General features: G+C 37.4%; 1 protein-coding gene across 1 annotated transcript in view; it reads right to left on the minus strand.

Annotated features, from left to right (window-relative positions):
* The window catches only part of DNAH5 (dynein axonemal heavy chain 5), a 276,356-nt gene that overhangs the window by 69,340 nt on the left and 184,035 nt on the right, over positions 1 to 22,981 (minus strand). Inside the window, exons 50-55 of the mRNA XM_060092732.1 lie at positions 22,757 to 22,980; positions 19,828 to 20,026; positions 17,496 to 17,668; positions 12,509 to 12,639; positions 9,052 to 9,205; positions 8,261 to 8,528 (exon numbers count right to left, since the gene is read on the minus strand). Coding sequence (XP_059948715.1) covers positions 8,261 to 8,528; positions 9,052 to 9,205; positions 12,509 to 12,639; positions 17,496 to 17,668; positions 19,828 to 20,026; positions 22,757 to 22,980 — 1,149 coding nt within the window. The remainder of the gene's footprint in view (positions 1 to 8,260; positions 8,529 to 9,051; positions 9,206 to 12,508; positions 12,640 to 17,495; positions 17,669 to 19,827; positions 20,027 to 22,756; position 22,981) is intronic.

Raw genomic sequence — 22,981 nt, forward strand, 5'->3', positions numbered from 1 at the left:
AGAAATACAATATCACCAGAATAAAGATAATACAGATACTTAGAAGCAATTCAAAACAACTCCATATAAAGATAAAAACAAAGATTTGCCAAAACATAGATTACTAAATGGTGGGAAGGACAAGAATTTTATGAAATAAAATAAAGCATATATTTCTTTAAATGTTTCATCTAGAGATTCAATCCATTTAAATTCATACATATAAAAATCTCACTTTTTTTCAGAAGCAATATAATTACTACAAAATCTAGTATTTATGGTATGTGTGGGATAAAGAGGAGGACACTTGGCTTTTTCTGAGTATCTTTAAATTAGAAAAATGCTCTAAACAATAAGAATAAACTACCCAAAATTAAGAAAATAGTACTGGGATTGACTCAGTTCTGGCCAAAGACATGCAGACAAAAGTCCCTGGGGAAGAATCCTGTCCTGACATAAAAGGTAAAGCTTCATGAGACACCAACAGACACAAAGCCTTGAGATGCAGCAGCCCTCTTGTGCCTATAAGAACAAGAGGCACACCCTAAGGATGACAGCTAGCTAGGAGTAAGGTCCTAGAAATTAGGACCTTAGAAAAATGCTCTAAACAATAAGAATAAACTACCCAAAATTAAGAAAATAGTACCATTTACAAGAGCATCAAACAATAAAATAAAATATTTAGACATAAACTCAACCAATGGTGTGAAAGACTTGTACTGAAAACTATAAAACACTAATAAAAAAATTACAGGGCTTCCCTGGTGGCGCAGTGGTTGGGAGTCCACCTGCCAATGCAGGGGACACGGGTTCGTGTCCCGGTCCGGGAAGATCCCACATGCCACACAGCAGCTGGGCCCGTGAGCCATGGCCGCTGTGCCTGCACGTCCAGAGCCTGTGCTCCGCAACGGGAGAGGCCACAACAGTGAGAGGCCCGTGTACCGCAAAAAAAAAAAAAAATTACAGTAGATATAAATATATAGAAAGACATCATATGTTCACAGGTTGGAAGAATTAATATTGTTAAAATGTCTATACTACCCAAAGTAATTTACAGATTTAATACAATCCTTATCAAAATTCCAAAGGCATTTTATATAGAAATAGAAAATAAAAATGCTAAAATTCATATGGAACCACAGAAGACTCCCAATTTTGAGCAAGGACAAATCAGAATCACGTCCTAATTTCAAAATATATAACAAACCTACAAAAATTAAAACAGCATGGTACTAGCATAAACACAGACATGTAGACCAATGGAACAGAATAGAAAGCCCAGAAATAAACCCACACATGTACAGTCATATGATGTTCATCAAGGGTGTCAAGAATACACAATGGTGAAAAGATAGCCTCTTCAGTAAATGGTGAAAACTGGATATCCATATGCAAGAGAATGAAATTGGACCCTTATCCTACATCATACACAAAAATGAACTCACTCAAAATGGATTAAACACTTAAACATAAGACATGAACCATAAAAGTCTTAGAAGAAAATGTAGAGGAAAAGCTTCTTAACATTGGTCTTGGTAATGATATTTTGGATGTGACGCCTAAGGCACAGGCAACAAAAGCAAAAATAGATGAGTGGGATTACAAACTAAAAAGCTTATGTACAGCAAAGGGAACAATCAATAAATGAACAGGCAACTTATGCAATGAGAGACAATATTTGCAAACCTAATAAAGGGTTAAATATATTTTTAATATATTTCTATATTTTATATATATTTCTATATTTTATATATATTTCTATATTTTTTATTTATTTATATTTATATATATATATATGGGACTCCTACAACTCAATAGCAAAAAACAAGTAACCTGATTAAAATGAGCAAAGGAACTAAACAGATATTTTCCAAAGAAGATATATAAATACCAACAGGTATATGAAAAGATGTTCAACATCACTAATCATCAGGGAAATGCAAATCAAAACCACAATGAGAAACTTCTAGAGGAAAACATAGTACAGAGGATACTCTTTGACATAAATCACAGCAATATCTTTTCGGATCTGTCTCCTAGAGTAATGGAAATAAAAATAAACTAAAAAAAATGGGACATAATTAAACTTAAAAGCTATTGCACAGCAAAGGAAACCATAAACAAAATGAAAAGACAGCCTACAGAATGGGACAAAATATTTGCAAATGATGCAACCAACAAGGGATTAATCTCCAAAATAAAGAGCTCATACAGTTCAACATCAAAAAACCAAACAACCCAATTGAAAAATGGGCAAAAGTTCTAAATAGACATTTCTCCAAAGAAGATATACAGTTGACCAAAAGGTATGAAAAGATGCTCAACATCACTAATCATTAGAGAAATGCAAATCAAAACTACAATGAGGTATCACCTCACACCAGTCAGAATAGCTATCATCAAAAAGTCTACAAATAATAAATGCTGGAGAGGGTGTGGAGAAAAGGAAACCCTCTTACACTGTTGGTGGGAATATAAATTGGTACAGCCACTATGGAGAACAGTATGGTGGTTCCTTAAAAAACTAAAAATAGCACTACCATATGATCCTGCAATCCCACTCCTGGGCATATATCGAGAGAAAACCATAATTTGAAAAGATGCATACACCTCAATGTTCACTGCAGCAATATTTACAATAACCAAGATATGAAAGCAACCTAAATGTCCATCGACAGATGAATGGATAAAGAAGATGTGGTAATCTATACAATGGAATGCTACTCAGCCATAAAAAAGAATGAAATAATGTTATTTGCAGCAACATGAATGGACCTAGGTATTATCATACTAAGTGGAGTAAGTCAGACAGAGAAAGACAAATATATGATATCACTTATATGTGGAATCTTAAAAAAATGATATAAATGAACTTATTTACAAAACAGAAACAGACTCATAAACATAGAAAACAAACTTATGGTTACCAAAGGGGAAAGGTGGGAGGGAGGGAAAAATCAGGAATTTGGGAGTAACATATACACACTGCTATATAAAAAATAGATAAACAACAAGGACCTACTATGTGGCACAGGGAACTATACCCAATATTTTGTAATAACCTATATGGGAAAAGAATTTGAAAAAGAATATATACATATATATATATATATGTATATATATATATATATATATATATATATATATATATATATATATATATATAACTGAATCACTTTGTTGTACACCTGAAATCAGCACAACATTGTAAATCAACTCTACTTCAATAAAAAATAAAAATAATTAAAAAAACAAAACCACAATGAGATATCACCTCATACCTGTTAGGATGTCTATTATCAGGGGAAAAAAAAAGGATAACAAGTGTTGGCCAGGATGTAGAGAAATGAGAACCCTTGTACACTACTGGTGGAGATGTAAATTGGTACAGCCACTATAAAAAACAGTAAGAGGTTTCTCAGAAAGTCAAAAATAGAACTGTCATATGATCCAGCAATCCCACTTCTGGGTATATATCCAAAGAAATTGAAATCAAGATCCTGAAGAGATATCTGCACTCCCATGTTCACTGCAGCATTATTCACAATAAACAAGACATGGAAACAGCTCAAGTGTCCATCCATGGATGAATGGATAAAGAAAATGCAGTATTTACATACAGTGGAATATTATTCAGCCTTAAAAAGAAGAAGGAAATTCTGCCATTTGCAAAAAAATGGATGAACCTGGAGGCATTATGCTAAGTGATATAAGCCAGACAAAAAGAACAAATAATACATGATGTCACTCACATGAGGAATCTAAAATAATCTAATCATAGAAGCAGAGAGTAGACTGGTGGTTGCCAAGGGCTAGTAGGAGGAAATGGGGAGGTATTAGTCAAAAGATACAAAGTTTCAGTTATACATATGAATAGGTCCTATAGACCTTCTGTATGCCATAATGCCTATAGTTACCCATACTGTATTGTATAGTCAAAAAATTTTGCTAAGAGGGTATATCTTATGTTAAGTGTTCTTATCACAAAACAATCATTATCATCTTCATCGTTCAATTGAGGAGAAATCTTTTGGAGGTAATAATGGATATGTTTATGGCATAGGTTATAGTTTCACAGGTGTATACTTATGTCCAAACTTGTCAAGTTGTATATATTAAACATGCACAGATCTTTTTATGTCATCCATACCTCAATAAAGTGGTTTAAAAAAATTAAAATAAAGTATATCTTAAGGAATAAATAAATTAGAAAAATACACAATAATTTAATACTTTTATAGAAAATATTTATTATAAGATAAATGAAATATGCTAAAAATGATATATTTTCTCATTAATGTGACTGGAGATAATAATTTAATTCAGAATCAGGATCATAAAAGCAATTTAAATGTTTTTTCTAGAAACCTTCCTGCTAATTTTCTAAAAAGAATATATAACACTTAAATCCCTAAATGTATTGAAGTACTTCCAATACCTACAGATGGTATTCTTTCAAAATAACATAAGGTAGGTTGGTATTAAGTGTAGATGCTGGTTTTCCCAACAAAATTTTATATTTATAAAAGAAAGGAGGGGGCTTCCCTGGTGGCACAGTGGTTGAGAGTCTGCCTGCCGATGCAGGGGACACGGGTTTGTGCCCCGGTCCGGGAAGATCCCACATGCCATGGAGCGGCTGGTCCCGTGAGCCATGGCTGCTGAGCCTGCACGTCCGGAGCCTGTGCTCCGCAACGGAAGAGGCCACAACAGTGAGAGGCCCACATACAGCAAAAAAACAAAAAAAGAAAGGAGGTATGTCTCATGTCTTATAATTACTTTATCCACTACTGTGACTATCACAGTACTATATATTAATGTAGTATACTGGCTCTAAATATTTACTAGACTAGATTGGAGGCACAGTCACAAAAGCTTACTGGTTATCAAAAGGTTTGAAAGATTGAAATGCCTAGGTGCATTATATAAAGTTTAAGTGAGAAAGATAAAGGAGGTTCAAGAAAAGGGGGAAAAAATATTCCTAAGTGAACAAAGGAAGAGTGAAGGATCTGATGGGTCTTGATTAAGCTTTGGAACTTAGGTAAACAAAGATGAGAGAGAAGATTCTTGTTAAGGGGGACTATGTGTGGAAGAATAAAGATGATTGGGCTTCCCTGGTGACGCAGTGGTTGAGAGTCCGCCTGCCGATGCAGGGGACACGGGTTCGTGCCCCGGTCCGGGAAGATCCCACATGCTGCGGAGCGGCTGGGCCCGTGAGCCATGGCTGCTGAGCCTGCGCGTCCGGAGCCTGTGCTCTGCAACGGGAGAGGCCACAACAGTGAGAGGCCCGCGTACCGCAAAAAAAAAAAAAAAAAAAAAAAAAAGAATAAAGATGATTAAAGGATGCTCAGAAATCAAACAAAAGATGTATATCTGAAAAAAAACAAGAGAAGGTTTGTGTTGGATCAGAGAAGACTGCAAGTAAGTTAGGGCCATATTATTGAAGGATGATGAATTGTGACAGTCTGAGCCATTGGCTGAACACTGTAGGTGTTGAATACTGGTAGCTGCTGAAATTGTGAACAAAGATATGTAGTCCTTGAGCCCATGGAGTTTTAATTTAGCAGGACAGATAAGCATTAATGAAATCATACAACTAAGTACTTAAATTGCAAACTGTGGTTAGTCCCAGGAAGCAAAAGCACAGAGTGCTGTGAAATATATACCAGGGGAACTGGCTTTGGGGGTGTTGGGAGGGGGTGGGAACAGGGGAAGTTTTCCCTGAGGAAGTGACATTTAGCTGAGCCAGGAGTATCCAGACAGAGGGAGGAGGGCTCAGGGAGAATGGGAGGAGGAGGGCACTGCATGGGAAGAAAAAGGCCATATTCAAGAATCAAGGAGAACAGATCAGGAGGAAAAAGTGACCTCGGGTAAGGCTGAGGAGGTAGGTGGGGTCCGCTTTTCCCAGCCTTGAAGGCCAAGCTAGAGACTGCTTTTTCCTAAGAGCGGTGGAAGGTTTTAAACAGAAAGCAACGTGACTGGGTTTATGTTTTTCTCACGGTTCTGTCGGCAGCGTGAGATGGATGAGAGACAGGTGAAAGAGGAGGAGGATCATTAGAAAGCTCTTTGAGTTTTCCAGGTGAGTTACAATGACAGCTTGCCCTAGGATGCCAGTGAAAGGGAAAGAGTTGGATAGATTCCACCAATATTTAGGAGACAAAACTGACATGACTTAGTGATGGAGCAGACTTGAGAGTTGAAGAAAAGAAAGGTGTTAAAGACAAAGAGCTTTCTGTTGCCAAGTTTCATGGACGATCGTGGGGCTTCCTGGGAGAGAGTGACCAGAGCTGAGCCAGTTCAGTTTTAGACATTTTGAGTTTAAGGAGCCTATGAAACATCTACAAGAACGTATCGAGCAGGCAGTTGAGTGCACAGATTTCAAGCCAGGGGACAGACGAGACCAGAGGTAAAAACTGATGGGGCATATTACACAGGAGCCTGTGGATGAGCTTGCCAGGGAAGAGGATCTGGGGCAAAGAAATGAGTCTGCCTTGCCCTCCAATATGCCTGGCTCCATAAATGGCGTATGAAGCTCAATAATTATGTTCTGAATAAAAGAAAAAATAGATGCATGCATGAAAGTCAGGACACCTGTTAGGAACTGATGACACAGAAATGAAAGTTTCCCTGCCCTCCATGTAATCTTGGCTTGGGTTGATGCAACGAGATTTAAAAGAATGGGTAAGATTTGTGAGAAATCAACAAAGGAACAACCTTTTATCTTGTAATAGAAGGGACAATTGAAATAAAGACTTGCCAGGAAGGGCTCCATTATTTAAATTAAGTCATCCTAAGTATAGTATATTACAGTGTTTGTCACCTGAAATTATTTTTATTATTAATAATAATACCTTACATGATATTCTACAAACCACTTGCATACGAATTATCACAGTTCATAGTAAACTTAAAATAGCTCTTAACTACTGTGGTTTTGTGCTCTGCATTTACATCTTACTTCAAGGAATTTTTAAGTTTTACCCTTAGTTGTATTCATATTTTAACAAGACAAAATTTTAAATCATGGGTGTTTTCTCAAATCTTATAAGAGACAACACTGTACATCTGTACTTCAAATATATTAAAATATTTTGTGTTTAAAAGCCACAGATCAGAAAAAACATTATTATCAAGAGTAGTGTGCTGAGAATATATATATATACTATATATGTGTGTGTATATAGATACACACACTGGCTCTAGCTATTGGCTTCTTGCACCTCTGATAATTACTTCAGCTGCACTGTCCCCAGTTCTCCATCTATAAAGGGCAGGAGACGGTTAATCAGTCATTCTCCAACTGGGTACCACATAGCTGGAGAGGCAGATGCAGGAGGAGCAGCTGGCAGCACCGTGAAAGGGTGAGGCTTCAGAATCCTTCCTCTCCTCTGCTTTTCACTGTTTTATCTATTAGGGCTACCTGTCATGTTTGACTGGAAAAGAAGACTCCCCTTAATTATTATTACAACACAATAATCAGACAAAATGTTTGAAAACTACTGCCCTGAATCAAGGTTCTTCTGAAGTTCTGCTACAATAGGACAGAGGTGAGACCTAACTATCTCTGTCTTTTAAAACAGCCACAGATAATTTCTCACCAAAAGCTGAAAAAACCATAAACTTAAGGGATGATCTCTAACATCTCCTATACAACTTTTGTGTTCCATTTCATGTATAGAATAAGAGAAGCGTTAATGTTCCATAGGATGGAAGATTAGACCGAAGCAGAAGCAGCAAGGGCTCCAGTCATAAAAGTCCCTGTTTAACATCTTGTTTCAGGCACAGAAGCCATCAGAGGATGGCTGATAACATTTTCCTCTTTGATTTCCAGCACTGCAGCCACAAGAAGGAAACGTCCAAGAGATACTTGGCTTAAACTACTCTGAGGTTGGCCAACCCACTTAAAAAAGAACACAAATGAGATTAAAACCTCAGTGCCCTCCTGTGACTCCTAGAACCTGCCTGGTGACCAACTGAGACAAAGCTTTCAACCACAATGAAAACACTAGAATCACTGTAAATTAACCCAAGGAGGCACAGACTGAAGATCTCATTCACTGATGATCCCGCTCTGGGAAAAAAAATTGCTGCCAAAGGAGAAAGAGCACAGTCTTGCAAAAATCCTCAAACCTTGGACAAAGTGACTTTTGGCTCAATCCAGTAGAGAGACAGCAAAGAGCACAGAATATAAATACACACACACACACACACACATACACACACATACATACACACATACACAGTAAACCAGAAACTCTGATATAAAAATTTCCACCACACTAACCAGCAACTAAGGCATCCTTAGGCCATCGGCTGAACCAGTCAATAGTGCATCCTGAAATAAGGGCTGGAAACTTCAAAGCTCGATTTCGAAATCTCTCCCCCACTGGCGAAAAGCAGAGCACGATGTGAAGGTTCTGTCGGACCCGGCTCATGAAGTAATCATACAGGTTCTCATTCGTAGGAGGGCGCCTGGGGTACTTTATTTTCATGACTGATATGAGATCACTATTAATTTCATCTATTTCTTCACAAGCAAATAGGTTGGAGACCTTCGAGAAAAGTGTAGACATTCAAATTCAATACAGGCATATGAAAACAGATCAAAATATACAGCTCAATATGTATAATCTCTTTCCTTCATTTGTGTCCTTAAACTCACCTTTCATGTATAGAATAAGAGAAGCATTAATGTTCCACAGAATGGAAGATTAGACAGAATTTTAAACCGTGTTTTAAAATACACAAATGATTCTATTACTAACTGGAAAGTCATAGCCCGTTAAGGGGGTAAATGGACATATCAAAAATCCAACCAGCTTTCCTTGCAACCTTCTTCTTCCGTTTTTCCATTTCTCACTTGGAGCTTTCAGTAATGTTTTCAATGCATAGCTCCACATTTTGATTGGGAGTTTTATTCTTCAAAAACCCAACAGAAAAACCCATTCTTCATACAGATCACCTAATCCTAATAATAGCACTTATTCAGTACTTTAACAGAAGGAAATACACAGAGCTCTAACATTGGAGGGAATCTGAAGAGGCAAAATACATCAAGAATAAATGAGCTCCTACCTCACCCGATGATAAAACATTATTCATATATTCCAAAAATGACTCATCTTTAATCTCATTGTCCGTGAAAATAAAAGTGATTCCTTTGCCTTGCTGACCAGCTGTTCTATACAAAATCTTCAGGTCTTCCATCAGATTTGATGTGTTGTAGGACCTAAAGAAATATTGTCATCGTGTCATCAGCTAAAATATGTTAATGGGAAGGAAAGACCCTTATAACAATGCTTTATGCCATTTGGTTAACCAAAAAATGCTGATATTGTGCCATCAGATAGGTATTTTATTGTATGTAAATATTACTTGTTCATTATATTTACTTGCAGAAATTAAAATAATTTTTAAAACTCCACATTTTATAAAACATTATATTTTTACACACAAAAAACATCTAGAGTGAAAAATCAACCTGAAGCTAAAGTATAATTTTTAACCACACCATAATGCCATCAGAACGTATATACATGTTTCATTTTGAAAATATTTGTTGGTAAAGGTAAGGGAAATGTCAAATTCTAATATTTACTAAGCACCCATCTGCAATTGATATTTTAGAAGATACCTCATAAATTGAACTAATCTAAACTAAAGCATTTCAAGCCTTCATTATATGGGGGGAGGGCGATGTCCCACTGTAAACTGCACCCTCCTCATTCCCAACACAACTATTTTCATTGCCTCTTTAGACGTCACATGAAAGAGTTTTCTGAGCAGTCAGTGCACTGTAGTAGAATCGTTGGAAATATTATTAAATATCCCACTCTAAATCTCTCACATCCAAAGCAATCACTTAGTGGAAGTCAACTTGCAATCATGAAATGTTAGACAATATAGAGTAGCCTATTACTGCCAAAAGTAAAAATTAAAATATTCCAGTCCTGGAGACTCAGACTCACTAAATTATTATTTGAATTTTGTGTCATTAAGTAAACTCAGAGTTCCGAGCACAAGAGCAAATGGCCTTCTGATTTTTAAAAAGCTACCAAGTATTTAACTTCTATACTCTGTGCTTTTTTAACATTTAAAACCTAAACCCTAGAACCAGAAATATCACAACCATGCATCAATATTTCAAGAAGACTGCTAGAAAAGTGAGATCTGAGATACCAGAAAAAATTTTCAAAGACACAGTCCCCTGAAAGAGAGAGAGAAAGAATAAAGAGAGAAAGGGAGGGAGGGAGGGAGGGAGGAAGGAAGGAAGCGGGGTGGGAAGGGAGGGAGAGGACAAAGGAAAGTAGCTCCCCCCAGCTTCTTGTGATATAGGGAAAACTTTCAGTCCAGTCCCCTGGATCTCAAGGACCCCCCTGCCTCAAATAATATGACCTGAGTCATCTAACAAATGGCTGTGCTTCCCAAAGGAGAGGCCCTTGCTTCCTGAGCCTTGGCCATGTGGCTATGCAAAGGCTAAGGCAGTAGGATCGTCTCTGGAAGGTTATAAGAAGCCAGAGAAGGCCCTGACCCTCCTTTTCATCCGTACTGGAGCACTCCCAACATGACCTGCCGAGGAAACAATTCATCACAAAGAGGATGTTCGTAAAGTATTTTTTCTGAGGCAGCATGGTGTAGTTAAAGTCATGGTAGACCAGAAACCAGCAATCTTGTGGTTAATTCCCAGGTTTATCCGGGACTTCAGGCAAATCATAGCCTCTCCATACCTCAGCTGTGATATGTCCTGCTAACCCACAAAGCCACAAAGTTCTTTTGAGGATCAAATTAGCCTGTGTGTAAAAGCGCTTTGAAAACTATAAGGTTTTATACAAAATGTTAAGAACAAAAGTCTCAGAGTTCAATCCCCTTCCTGTACAGGTTATCTTTTATCTAACATTGCTTCTATCCACAAACTAGAAGAATTATACATAAGGCAACTAAGAGTATTTCTCTCTGTTTCAGTACTTGAAAGACACAGTAACATTTTAGATTGATTCCCCAAGCAGAATCCAGTAATTTAGACCAAATAAAAGGTGTAACAACAACAACTTGAGTATCCGGATCTCCAAACCCAATGTTTAATCATTTCCAACCTTTGTCCCAGCAGGTGGTTATGGCCCTCCATCAGTGAGATAGATCAGTAGCGTGTTTCGCCCTACAGCTCCAAGCCAACGCTTATTCAATGCCCGACAGGCAAGACTCTCACACCTAGAAATTAACTTCTAATAATATTCAGCCCAAATAAACTTCCCAAACTGGCCCCTTGCTTCTCGCCTTATCTTGGTTGATCCTGAAGTTCTGTTTAGCCTCTCTACATGTTCCCTTTCCATTTCCTAATTCTCCCCGCACTGCACACACATGTCCAAGGACAACTCTTCTGGGATTCCCTACCCTGACGAGTAGCAGTGCCAACTATCCAGTTTCCCAAGCCAGAACCAGGATGTACCGAGTCCAAAAGCTCCAGCTTCCTAAGGATCTCTTGAATCTTCCCTCTTTTCTCCTCTTTCACTTCCGCCACTCGGGACACCACCATCTGTTGCTGAGATCCCTGAGACAGGCTTATAACCCTTCCAGCTTAGTTCCTTCATCCACCTTCTCCACATGCAGATGTGACATGCCTCCCCTAGAAGTGATGCATTAATGGTTTCCCACTGCTCTAGGATGAAGTCCAAATTCCTTATGATACCTTCAAAGACCTCCATTTCTCTTCCTTTCCCACTTCCCACCTTATGCTATATACCAGCCATATTTAACTGCTTCCAGGCCCTCAAATGTAACTTCACATGTGCTGATCCTTTTGCCTGGAACATTCTTTACTGTTTCTCTTCTCTGAGATAATTCTTACTCATATTCATGTCTCAGCTGAAACATCTCTTTCTCCAGGAAGCCTATTCTGACCATCCCTTAGACAAGATTAGGAGTCCTTCCCTCATGTTTCAACAGACTCTGGTCTGGTCTGCATTTATTTCCTCATCAGAGAGATCACCTACGTATCACATCTTATTGAGTGAGTTGCTCAACTGTCCACATTGAATTGCTGTAAATTCCATGATGACACAGGCCAGGTTTATCTTGCTTACCGTGTATCTCAGCACTGAGCCAGTGCCTGACACACAGTTGGTGTTCAATGAATGTTTTTAAATGTATGAATGAGTAAATCAGCATAAACTTTTCATCTGTTTTTCCAGTTTAATAACATTCTTGAAACCTGAATTAACATTTAGTAGGGACAAATTTCTTCTGAAATGTGTTAAAGGAATATACACAATACTCATGTCAAGCATAACATGAAAACAGAGAGGCATCTGTTCACTGAAATGAGAGGCTAAAGTGTTTCAAAAGTAAATCATCCATGTGAAATTTTCCTGGTCTATGGCAGAGGTTGAAAGGGGAAGATGATAAGTCAACATTCAAGAAGAAAAACGATTATGATTCCCTTATGTATAAGAAAAATGCATTCTTAACTCCAAGTGGCTTCTGAGAACCATTTATCAAAATCCGTTTCAGGTTAATTAAAGCAAAAGCGTGTTACCTTGTCAGAGTGATCTGGAAGGAAGTGTAGCCAGCAATGAATGAAGCCAACCTGGTCAGGCTCTGCCTTCCCGATCCACCCACCCCGACCAAGAGGGCATTTCCCCGGGGAGTACGAATGACACGTGAGATCTAGAATATGGAACAGAAAAAGCATGTATCATTTAATGTGCAAATATTCCACTTTTTTCCTATTTATTCAACACAGGCATACCTAGGAGATATTGCAGGTTCAGTTCCATACCACCATAATAAAACAAATATTGCAATAAAGCAAGTTTTTGGTTTCCCAGTACACATAGTTATGTTTACACTATCTATTAATTTTGCAATAGCATTATGTCTAGAAAAACAATGTACATACCTTAATTGAAAAATACTTTCTTGCTAAAAAATGCTAACCATCATCTGAGCCTTCAGTGAGTGATAATCTTTTTGCTGGTAGAGGGTTTGAAGTATTGTGAGAATTACCAAAACATGACACAGCGAAACGAGCAAATGTTGGAAAAATGGCACCAATAGACTTGCTTGACACAGGATAGCCACAAACCTTCAATTTGTAAAAAATTGCATATTTGCTAAGTGCATTAAATCAAAGGGCAAGAAAATATGTATGCCTGTACAAGCATTTTGGAACCTGTACATGTCTTAGGATCAGAATAGAAAGCTATACTGGTTGGACTAATGAAGGCATTCTGAAATATAACAATGTTTAAGAAGTATTGGACAGGGTGGGGAGCCGGGTGTGTGCCTTTAGGGAACTAGGATAGGAGGAGACCAGTAGAGAAGAGTCATCAGACAGCCCAGACTGTGGCTTGCTCTGGGTTTTCAAGGAGAGAAATAAAGGGGACCTTGAGGTTTCCTTTTAGTCTGCCAATCTAATTCAGTAGGATAGGAAAAAGAACAGAAATTTCAAAACAATGTGTATCCTTGGAATACAGAACACAAGGTTAATTAGAGTATCCTCCACATTTGAAAACTAACATAGTTTAAAAAGAAGGCAAGAAAATTTCCAAAATATGGCATAGATGATGGAATTTAAAAAGAAGAAAATAAGCATAAACACTTTCCTTATTATTTGGCAAAGATAGTGATACCTAAGGTATCTACTAAGTGACTATGGGTAGACCAGAAGTCCACTCTATGCCAGTCAGTAGCCCCAGACCATTCCAAGTCATATTTGTGGTAAAAGTCCATGATTCTTTGGCTTTATTTGTATTTGATAAACTACTTTCATCATCAGGTCTCCAACCCCACCTAAAGGGGATTCACTGTAGAATTCTCTTGGATGCATTTTTCACCTTATGCGATGACTGTCTTTCTCTCCTAACTGCAGTTTGAGCCTGCAGTTTTGCTGTAATGCCAGCTTTTCTTTAAACTAATGATAGAAAGCTATCTGGGGGCTGAGAAGGGATCACTTCTCTGTTGCTGGCAGAAGCCTTCTGGCACAACCTGGGCTCTGCATTCTGACAAGGTTTTGTTAAACATCCTTTTTCAGGATTCCCTCCACTGGCAGGGGCTATACCCTATTCCTATTGGGACTACCATTGCTTTTGGATTATATCCCCCAATTTAGTGTGAGCCCTTGGAAATGGAGACCATTTTTTTGTTGTGGACCTAAGAACCTGGTCCACCAATCCTGGTAAGATTGGTAAGTGATATGCTCTGCTCTTCCAGCCTCCTACTCATCCTCTCCATGTGATGCTCTCCTAAGCTGCTATAGGCAGGGGAGGAGTGGTACTGGCAAGAAGTCTTAGGATTTTGCCAGTGTCTATTCATATTCTTTCCCTGGTGTTACTTCAAGAGGCATAGATAGATAAGACAGGTAAGAAGCTACTGCAGGCCATCCTAGAATCGTCTGTGTTGTTTCTTGGTTAACTTTTTCAAAATATATAACTTTTTTCATAAACCATTTCCTTTAGTTGATGCTGGTGAATATATTAGGGTTTTAAATAATTGTTGTTAATCAAGTATAAGGAACTTTCATCCCAACACCTTTTCCTGCAACTGGGCTTAGGTTTTAAACTAAAGTTTTCCATTCCCAGTTTCTAGCACATGAGAAACGCTTAAAACATATTTGACAAATGATCATACATAAACAAATAGAAGTCTTTAAAAGCAGACTCAAAAAACTCATAATCTAGTTAAAAACAGAAACTATAAGGGAAAACACAGTCAAGTGAGAACTTCAAATGGGACTATCTTGTCCTATTATCTATAGATTGTAACATACAGATACTCATTTTTTAATTTCTTTAGCAAATATTTTAAAACTTAATAATGCCCATCCTGCCTTACAGGTGCTCACATCCTGAGAGACCTATTAATAGAAACATGCAATAATGCCCCATGGTGAATGCTGGGGTGGATAGGAATGATGGCAACTGGAGGAAAGAATGCAAAGGAAACAACACTGCTTGTGAAGGTGAGTCTTAGGTGTGGAGCTGGAATTTGATCTAGATCTTGAACGATAACTAGAAGTTTATGATGCAAAGAAAATGGCAGACTGGGCAGGAAGTGGGCTAAATTTTAAGAAGAGGGAATGGGATGCACAAAGTCTCAGAATCAGCAAAAGGCCTGAGGTGTCCTCATAGGGATGGGAACTTCAGTACCAGGTATGGAAATATTGGGAAATAAGGTGCAAAGTGTTGTTTAGGGCCATATTGGGGACTTGGTTAAATTCTAAATCTATTTATCAAGCATCACAATTGTGCCTGTCTCAGCAATACTCCATCCTGTGAATATGAAGGGGAATAAAGTGGGTGCCTGCCCTCACAGAGCTTACAGTCTGGCACAGAAGACAAATACAAACAGATAAATTCTATACAACACAACACCTGCTGGGAATGCAGCATTGATGAGACGCTCTGGAATCCGGATGTGTTTAAGCACAAGCAGTTGATTTTTCTGGATTACACCCTAAGCAGAGCACCACCCACAAGGGGCAGAGTGGTAGGAAAGGACTAGATCATGAAAACAATACACACCATGATTTGAACTTTAACCAAAGAGGCAAAAGAGATATCGCAGAGATATTCTTGGTTTTAAAGAAAATTGTTACTTTGATTAAGAAAGGAACTAAGAAACACACTTGGTTTCAGATCACATCCTGTTTTGCCACAGTTTTCATCTTCAATCCTGTCTCTTGGCTTCTATCATGTCTTATAAGTAGGTCACACATTTCAAAGCTCACACCCACATGACAGAGCTTGGATGTAACTGTACACAGAAAGCAAGAGTATAGAAGAGAGGGTTGGCCTAGAAAAGAGTAAGGAATATAGCATTTTAGCTCAGAAACTCCAATCACGGATTCTTTGGCCAATCCCAGAGCAGGCACACTAGAGGCTGAGAGTGAGGGAAAACACAGTCAACGACCTGTACTGAGGCACACATGCCTTGAATGTCATACCCAAAGTGAAGAAATGCATCATCTGTGCTGCAAAACCCAGAAAAAAAAGACATTTCTAATGAACATCCTCAAGCACAAGACTAACATAAATAACCTCATTTCAATTTAAGCTGTTATGGAATCCCAAGCCAATCAGATTTTGTCTCCATAGACACCTAGTCATGAAGTTGCCTTTGATATTATTTATTTAGAAAATGTTATTCTTTTTGTCTTCTTCCTTTTAATCACTAAATAGTATAGTATCTCCACTCTTCCTTTTGACTTTTAGTCAACTATAAATTAGGAGCTAATTTCAAAATGTTATTTATATTTGGCTTTGGAAGAACATTTGCGCTCATAATTCAGTAGATATCTCAGATTCTGAGAATTCAGTTTCCAAGCTAAGTTTCCTCATGCTGGGGACATCCAACCCTAGTACACACTCTGTTTTCCTCCTTCTCCCTGACTTAGTCCTGCCTCCTCAATTTTCAGAGGGAGAATTGACTAAGTAACCTCTAAAACCCTCTCCAGTTCTAAGATTTTGTAATTATTAGAGGTGACAACTTGTGATTATGAGGTTGTTCCTCATGGTTAAACCTAAGGAATGGGAGACAGCCTCAAAATGTCTTCTAATTAAAAGGATGTAGTCTGAAAAAATAATTGACATCAATAAAGTGAGAATATCAACAACAAATTTTAAATGGCATTATCTCCCACCATCAATAAATTAGGTCATGTAAGTTTTCAAGTAAATAATATATTTTACTTCTAACCTTTGAGGGTCAATCATTACAGTGATTGGAAATTGTAATGACTCATATGACAAAGTAGAAAGGCAACTGTACTTTCCTGGTGGATTTCATTGTAACAGAATTTTCATCCCAGCTCAAAATCAAGTGTTTATGCACTATTTTTAATTATTATTTCTAATTGTGGTAAAATACACACAACATAAAGTTTACCATCTTAACCATTTTTAAGAGTATAGTCCAGTGGCATTAAGTACATCCATATTGCTGTGCAGCCATCACCACCATCCATCTCCAGGACTCTTCATCTTGCAAAAATAAAACTGTACCATTAAACGCTCCTCATTCACCTCCCCTCAGCCCCCAGCAACCCCCACTCTTTCTGTCTCTATGAATTGACTACTCTAGGGACCTCATATAAGTGGAATCATACAGTATTTGTGGTTTTGTGACTTGTTTATTTCACATAGCATAATGTCCTCAAAACTAATGCATTATTTTTTATAGTTATCCTTTGCATTATGCAAAATATAAGCAGACTTTGTGCCTGTGCTTTGAACTCAGATGTCAACCACATTCATTCTATGTAGTGAAAACACTGAGCTGGAAGCAGTATAGCAACAGTGAATAAAATTATCATATCACACATTTGAAGTACACCTGCTCTGATTTTAAACCTATAGGTGTGACATGTTGCATTCAGTTCAGAAATTAAATTGGAATATAGCATTGGGTTTATTTTTAAACTGAATTTTCTCCTAGAAGAAGAAAATGAAAGAGGAGGGAAACAATTCTGGTGTAAAGGCAAGTGTCTGTCATTTTGGGGGGTGCTACCGGGCGTGGCAACTGACCTTGACTAAGTGGACCATCGCATCTGCAAAGAACACCAAATCCATGCCAGCGCCACGGATGCTCTCGTTATAGAGCTGCAGGAACATATTCAAACGATCCTTCAGCTGGTCAAAAGATTCAACTGGCTCATAAATTTTGGGCATCTCAGTATCAGCTTCCTCAGATGTTTCACCTGGCGTTGGGGAAGAAAAATCAATTAAGTTTCTTCAAATCACTGGACTTTACCACTTCCTTCAACCTAAATTAATACACTCATAGCTCTACAATTTAGCACTGAATAATACTGATTTTTATCCAAATGTCAGAGTATGTATTTTTAGAAAAGAAAAGAAAGCAAACAGTAGTAAAAGCATTAGAATGTTTGTGATCATATGTAGTCTTAATTCTTAAATGTATAGAAAAGGTCAATTTCAAATAATGTCATATACATTGAATTTAATTTGAATCCATAATAGACCATTGGCATTTCAAGGATCTTCCCAGAGATATTCGCTAATGAAGATTGAAAAAGTAGGGATTTAATGTCAAAATCAGCAAGAGAAATCAAAAATTAAATTATTTTTTAATAAGAATAAAAAGAAAAAGGTCACTGCATTTGCTTAGGAAAATTTTATGAATCAGAAATTTTAAGTTAGTGGTGAGAAAAGAAGTGAATTTGGGGGAATGGAGGTGAAGGGTAGAGAGAAAATAGAAAAAAATGACTTCCTAAATAAATAAACATTGAGTTATCTCATTGGGAAAAGTATTAAAATCACTAAACTTTTTTAAAAATTAGAAACACATAACATACCAGTTTAATACTTTTCCAACTTTGACTATAAAGCATAATGCCAAAGAAAAAGCTAAACTGGGCATATGTAAATTCATTATCAGTTAACATTAGTTGAATATACTGATACAGTAACAACCTAGAAATTCACTGGGTACTAGAAGAGTGAGTGGATCTTCCAAATCTAGTAGTACATAATTACTTTCAATTGACCCTGTCCTAATATAAAGTATTTTAACCTTTTTATGACAAAGCAAGGAAATTGATTTAACATAATTATTAGGATTGGTCCATTTGCAAAGCTCCCACTAATTGAATTTCAATAGTCACTTCCTTATTTCATAAATGTTCATTTCAAGCTTTGACAAACAAAGTGCTTTGAAGCCACGAAAGGTTCTGTGCTTCCCTCTAGACTCATTCACTCTGCCCCCAACCAAACTCCCCTCCTCCAGCCCCTGCCCCGCAATGCTGCAGTTGCGCTTTGCTCCTTGAAAACCGTAATCTAATTACTTATCCTTCTGAATTAGAAGAAATAAAATACATAAATTCTAATTACCTTGTAAATGCTCTTACCTTTACATGATTTTTGGATGTGTGTGACCTGATTGAAAATAAACTGTATCAGCTTCTTTGTGTGGAAGGATCAGTCCAACTGCATAGCCAGCAATAAACCTCCTTTTGCAATTGTCACTCAGAAACTTAACAGATCTCATACATCCTTATCTAATCTAGTAAGGGGCAGCCTGGTCATTTTCAATCATTTAGAAGATATAAATAGCATGTGTTTAAACATGCATTTTTGAATATGAAAATTAACTTAAAATTCCTCCTCAGTATTAGAAGAGGTTTCTAAATGAAAGAAAAATATTCTACTTAAGCTCAGTTACTTCTGAAGGAAAAAAGTAATTTGAGCCCTACCTCTTTTCATAAGAAAAGTAATATATCTCAATTTTTTATGGAACCATAACCACAAAGTCTTCCCTCAACATCACCCACCTCTTTCTAATTATATTCAACAGCCCTCTCAGAGGATGTGAGGTTTTTATTTTTATTTTCAGCACCTGGAATACTCGAGTAATAATTATCATAGTTTTGCTATGTTTCATCTGGCAGTGAGTACAAGCCACGGACTGCCCAAGCCATCCACAGATAACATTTCACTTATTCCCCACAGTGCCCCATGACTCATATATTAATATTTCCAATTTTATAAATGAGGAGAATGAGGTTCGAGAAAGTTCAGAGACTTGCCCAGGTAATGTGTGGGAGATCCCTTCCTTAAATCTACCTCTGTGTGACAGCTGTAAGCCTTTAGCACTGTCTTCTGCCATAGTATGCCTCCCAAATCTACCTTAATATCCAAGACTGATATGCATTAAAATGATTAATCTTTGAACTCCATGAGTATGCATTTATCTACTCATTCTGTATTTATTGAGCACCTAATATGTCCCAGGCTTGTCTCAGTAAAGTTTACTAAACAGAAATTCAACATCCCTGACCTGAACTTCTGTCTTCAGATATCCCTTTGGGGAATTTCAAATTCTGCTTCAATAGTTTACCTGTAGCTTCAGGTGCATCCCTCAAGAAATCCACAAAATAAGTGTCAATTCCGCAATTCACCAAGAGTTTTTTCTCTTCACCAAACTCCTCCTCCACCAAGTTTACTAAAGTCATATCAAACCAGGTCACATCATCAGACACTGTGAAACGATCGGCTATAACACGTTTACACTCATGCTTCCACAGCCTTAACAGTTCCTGTCAAAAGCATCATTAAAATGTGTTATTAATTCCCATTAAGCCAGAGTTGGGAATTCAAGTGGACAATATCACAGAGCAGCATCCTTCCTGATTTAAGATGCTACATTTTAAAAAGTTAAGATTAACACTACGGGTTTCCTTTTAACATGAACAACAGGTTTGGGAGCACATTAGAAAGAAAATCCTAGACTAATGGTTTCCATTTGGTGTGTTATCACCAAAAAAGGACACTTTGGGGTTGTTAAAATGATGTGGGAGACGTTACTGCCATTTGTACAGGGGATACAAGGATATAAAACATATTTTGCACAGTCTTAGTATACAACAAATTGTTTATGAATATAACTGTCCTATTAAAAAATAAATAAGTTAAAATATACTTAACTTCATTTCAAATTGGTCTCATTCAAATATAGTAAATAGAGAGTAGTGTATATTCATTTTCAGCCTTTAAATTAAAACAAAAACATTCCTAGACAAAATACTAAATCACTCTGAACAACCAACAAACTAATGCTCTACGCAAAAGTCTTATGTTTGTGATCAATTAGTCTGTTTGGACAAAACACCTACATTCATGTGGCCAGAGCATAATATAAAAAGTTGCATAAAAACAACTCTTACGTGTGCAACTGAGATAATTACAAAGATATATTTACTTAACACAGTGTGAAGGAAATTTATGGCAAAAATCTGGATTATCTACATAAAGCAATCACCTAGTCCAGATAATCCAGGACCCAAAATTAACTGGAAGTTGAGAGAATTAATTGCTCAATATACCTGATCCTATAGCAAGCATAACAAATGTTTGTGTAAGCTAATTATTTAATACGAAACACTGGTGGAAATTTCTTACCTTGGTAACGTTTTGCAAGTTAGAAGGCTTTTAAACCATTATATTACTAATGATCAAATGTTCTTTGGTTGCCAGAAAATAAAATTTTAGTGAAATATATTTAATGATTCACTTATGACAAAAGTTCATGACAAACCAATTGCTGGACCTGTTTATGCTGATTTAAAATAAGCACCAAAAAATGGCTACTCAAAAAGTAATTTTGGAAGACTGCATTCCACAACACTATTAATTTGTCAATAACTCTGAGGGAAAAAAATCAAGTTAACATGTTCACTGCTGTTAAGATGACTCCTGGGCTTCCCAGGTGGCGCAGTGGTTGAGAGTCCGCCTGCCAATGCAGGGGACACGGGTTCGTGTCCCGGTCCGGGAGGATCCCACATGCCGCGGAGCGGCTGGGCCCATGAGCCATGGCAGCTGAGCTTGTGCGTCCGGAGCCTGTGCTCTGCAACAGGGGAGGCCACAATGGTGAGAGGCCCGCATAACGCAAAGGAAAAAAAAAAAAATGACTCCCAATTCTCTGTAACAAGGAGAGTGAGTTTTCCCCAAAATGTCCTCTTGCAGTCAGTCAGTGTGGTTACCTACTTTGTGAGCATCTGAGGCAAAGCTGAGTTTTTTTTAATAGTCCACATTTGATGTGCCTAGTGACAGTTTGATTGATATCTCAACTTTTTCGATGCGTTTAAGTGGAGAAGTCCCCTAAAACCTATTTGCCTAACTACAACCTTGGCTCCTTTTAAAGGATGGAAAAACAGCTGATGTTGCCTTAGCCTTATGCTTTGGCAAAAAAAAAGGCATACTGCATTTTTACATACTACATACTTTACAATTTTACATATTACATACATACTGCATTTTACATACTAGAATTCCCTTTTAGTTCGAAGAGAATTCTTATAATGCTAGGAACTCTTTTATTCGAGTGTACGTACAAATGCTCCTTTTTCTGTCAAATGAACTTTCTACTCTTCTGTCTCTTTTCAGTTTTACCAATATATGTATTTCTTTTAGTACATCAAGTTATATGGAAAAGAAAGATCATGGATGATTAACAACAAAATGGTTTCATTCTTCAATTTTGAAAGTGTATTTATAAAGATAATTACTTTTTAAAGTTAAAATGTCAGGTTTATAATATGAAGTTTGTCATATGAATAATAGGAAGACATATAATAAGATCAACAGGGATTCTTTCCATTATTTAGTATAAGAAAATAATGATGAAAAAACAAAATCAATTTTTCCTTTTACTCTATTCATTAGAAAATAATTGTATATAATATTTCCTTAAACATAAACCAAATTTATTTGGAATTTTTAATTTTTATTTATTTAATTTTTATTTTTGGCTGCGTTGGATCTTCGTTGCTGTGCGCGGGCTTTCTCTAGTTGGTGGCGAGTGGGGGCTACTCTTTGCTGTGGTGCACAGGTTTCTCATTGCGGTGGCTTCTCTTGTTGTGGAGCACGGGCTCTAGGCGCACGGGGTTCAGTAGTGCAGCACAGAGGCTCAGTAGTTGTGTCTCACGGGCTCTAGAGCTCAGGCTCAGTAGTTGTGGCGCACAGGCTTAGTTGCTCCACTGCATGTGGGATCTTCCCGGACCAGGGCTCGAACCCGTGTTACCTGCATTGGCAGGCAGATTCTTAACCACTGTGCCACCAGGGAAGTCCTAATTGAAATGTTTAAAGAAAAATATTTTGGCATACTTTTCCCTTATTTATGTTGGTGAAAAGCAGCAAAGAAAAAAACATCCATGCTAAAACATCCCAAAATATTTTCATAATGCCACTAAAAATTGCATTACTAAGAATATTTAGAGTTTATAATAAATAACAAAGTTACTTGTTTTACTCTCTTATGTATCACTTACATCTGGTTCCTTGATAACCTCTGAAGTAGTGTTCAACATTCCCTGCCAGATCCTAGAAAGATCTCGAAGGTTAAAAATATAGTGGAATTTTGCAGGGGTAGGGAGCATTTTAATCTTAGTCATCTGCCATAGTCGGCGTGTCAGGGGAACCAGTTTCATCACTGAATCTCTCACTTCTTCTGAGAAGCCCCTTTGGATACAGTAGTATCCTATCCCAATCACACC

The sequence above is a fragment of the Mesoplodon densirostris genome, chromosome 3 (assembly GCF_025265405.1).
Source record: "Mesoplodon densirostris isolate mMesDen1 chromosome 3, mMesDen1 primary haplotype, whole genome shotgun sequence".
NCBI lineage: Eukaryota > Metazoa > Chordata > Mammalia > Artiodactyla > Ziphiidae > Mesoplodon > Mesoplodon densirostris.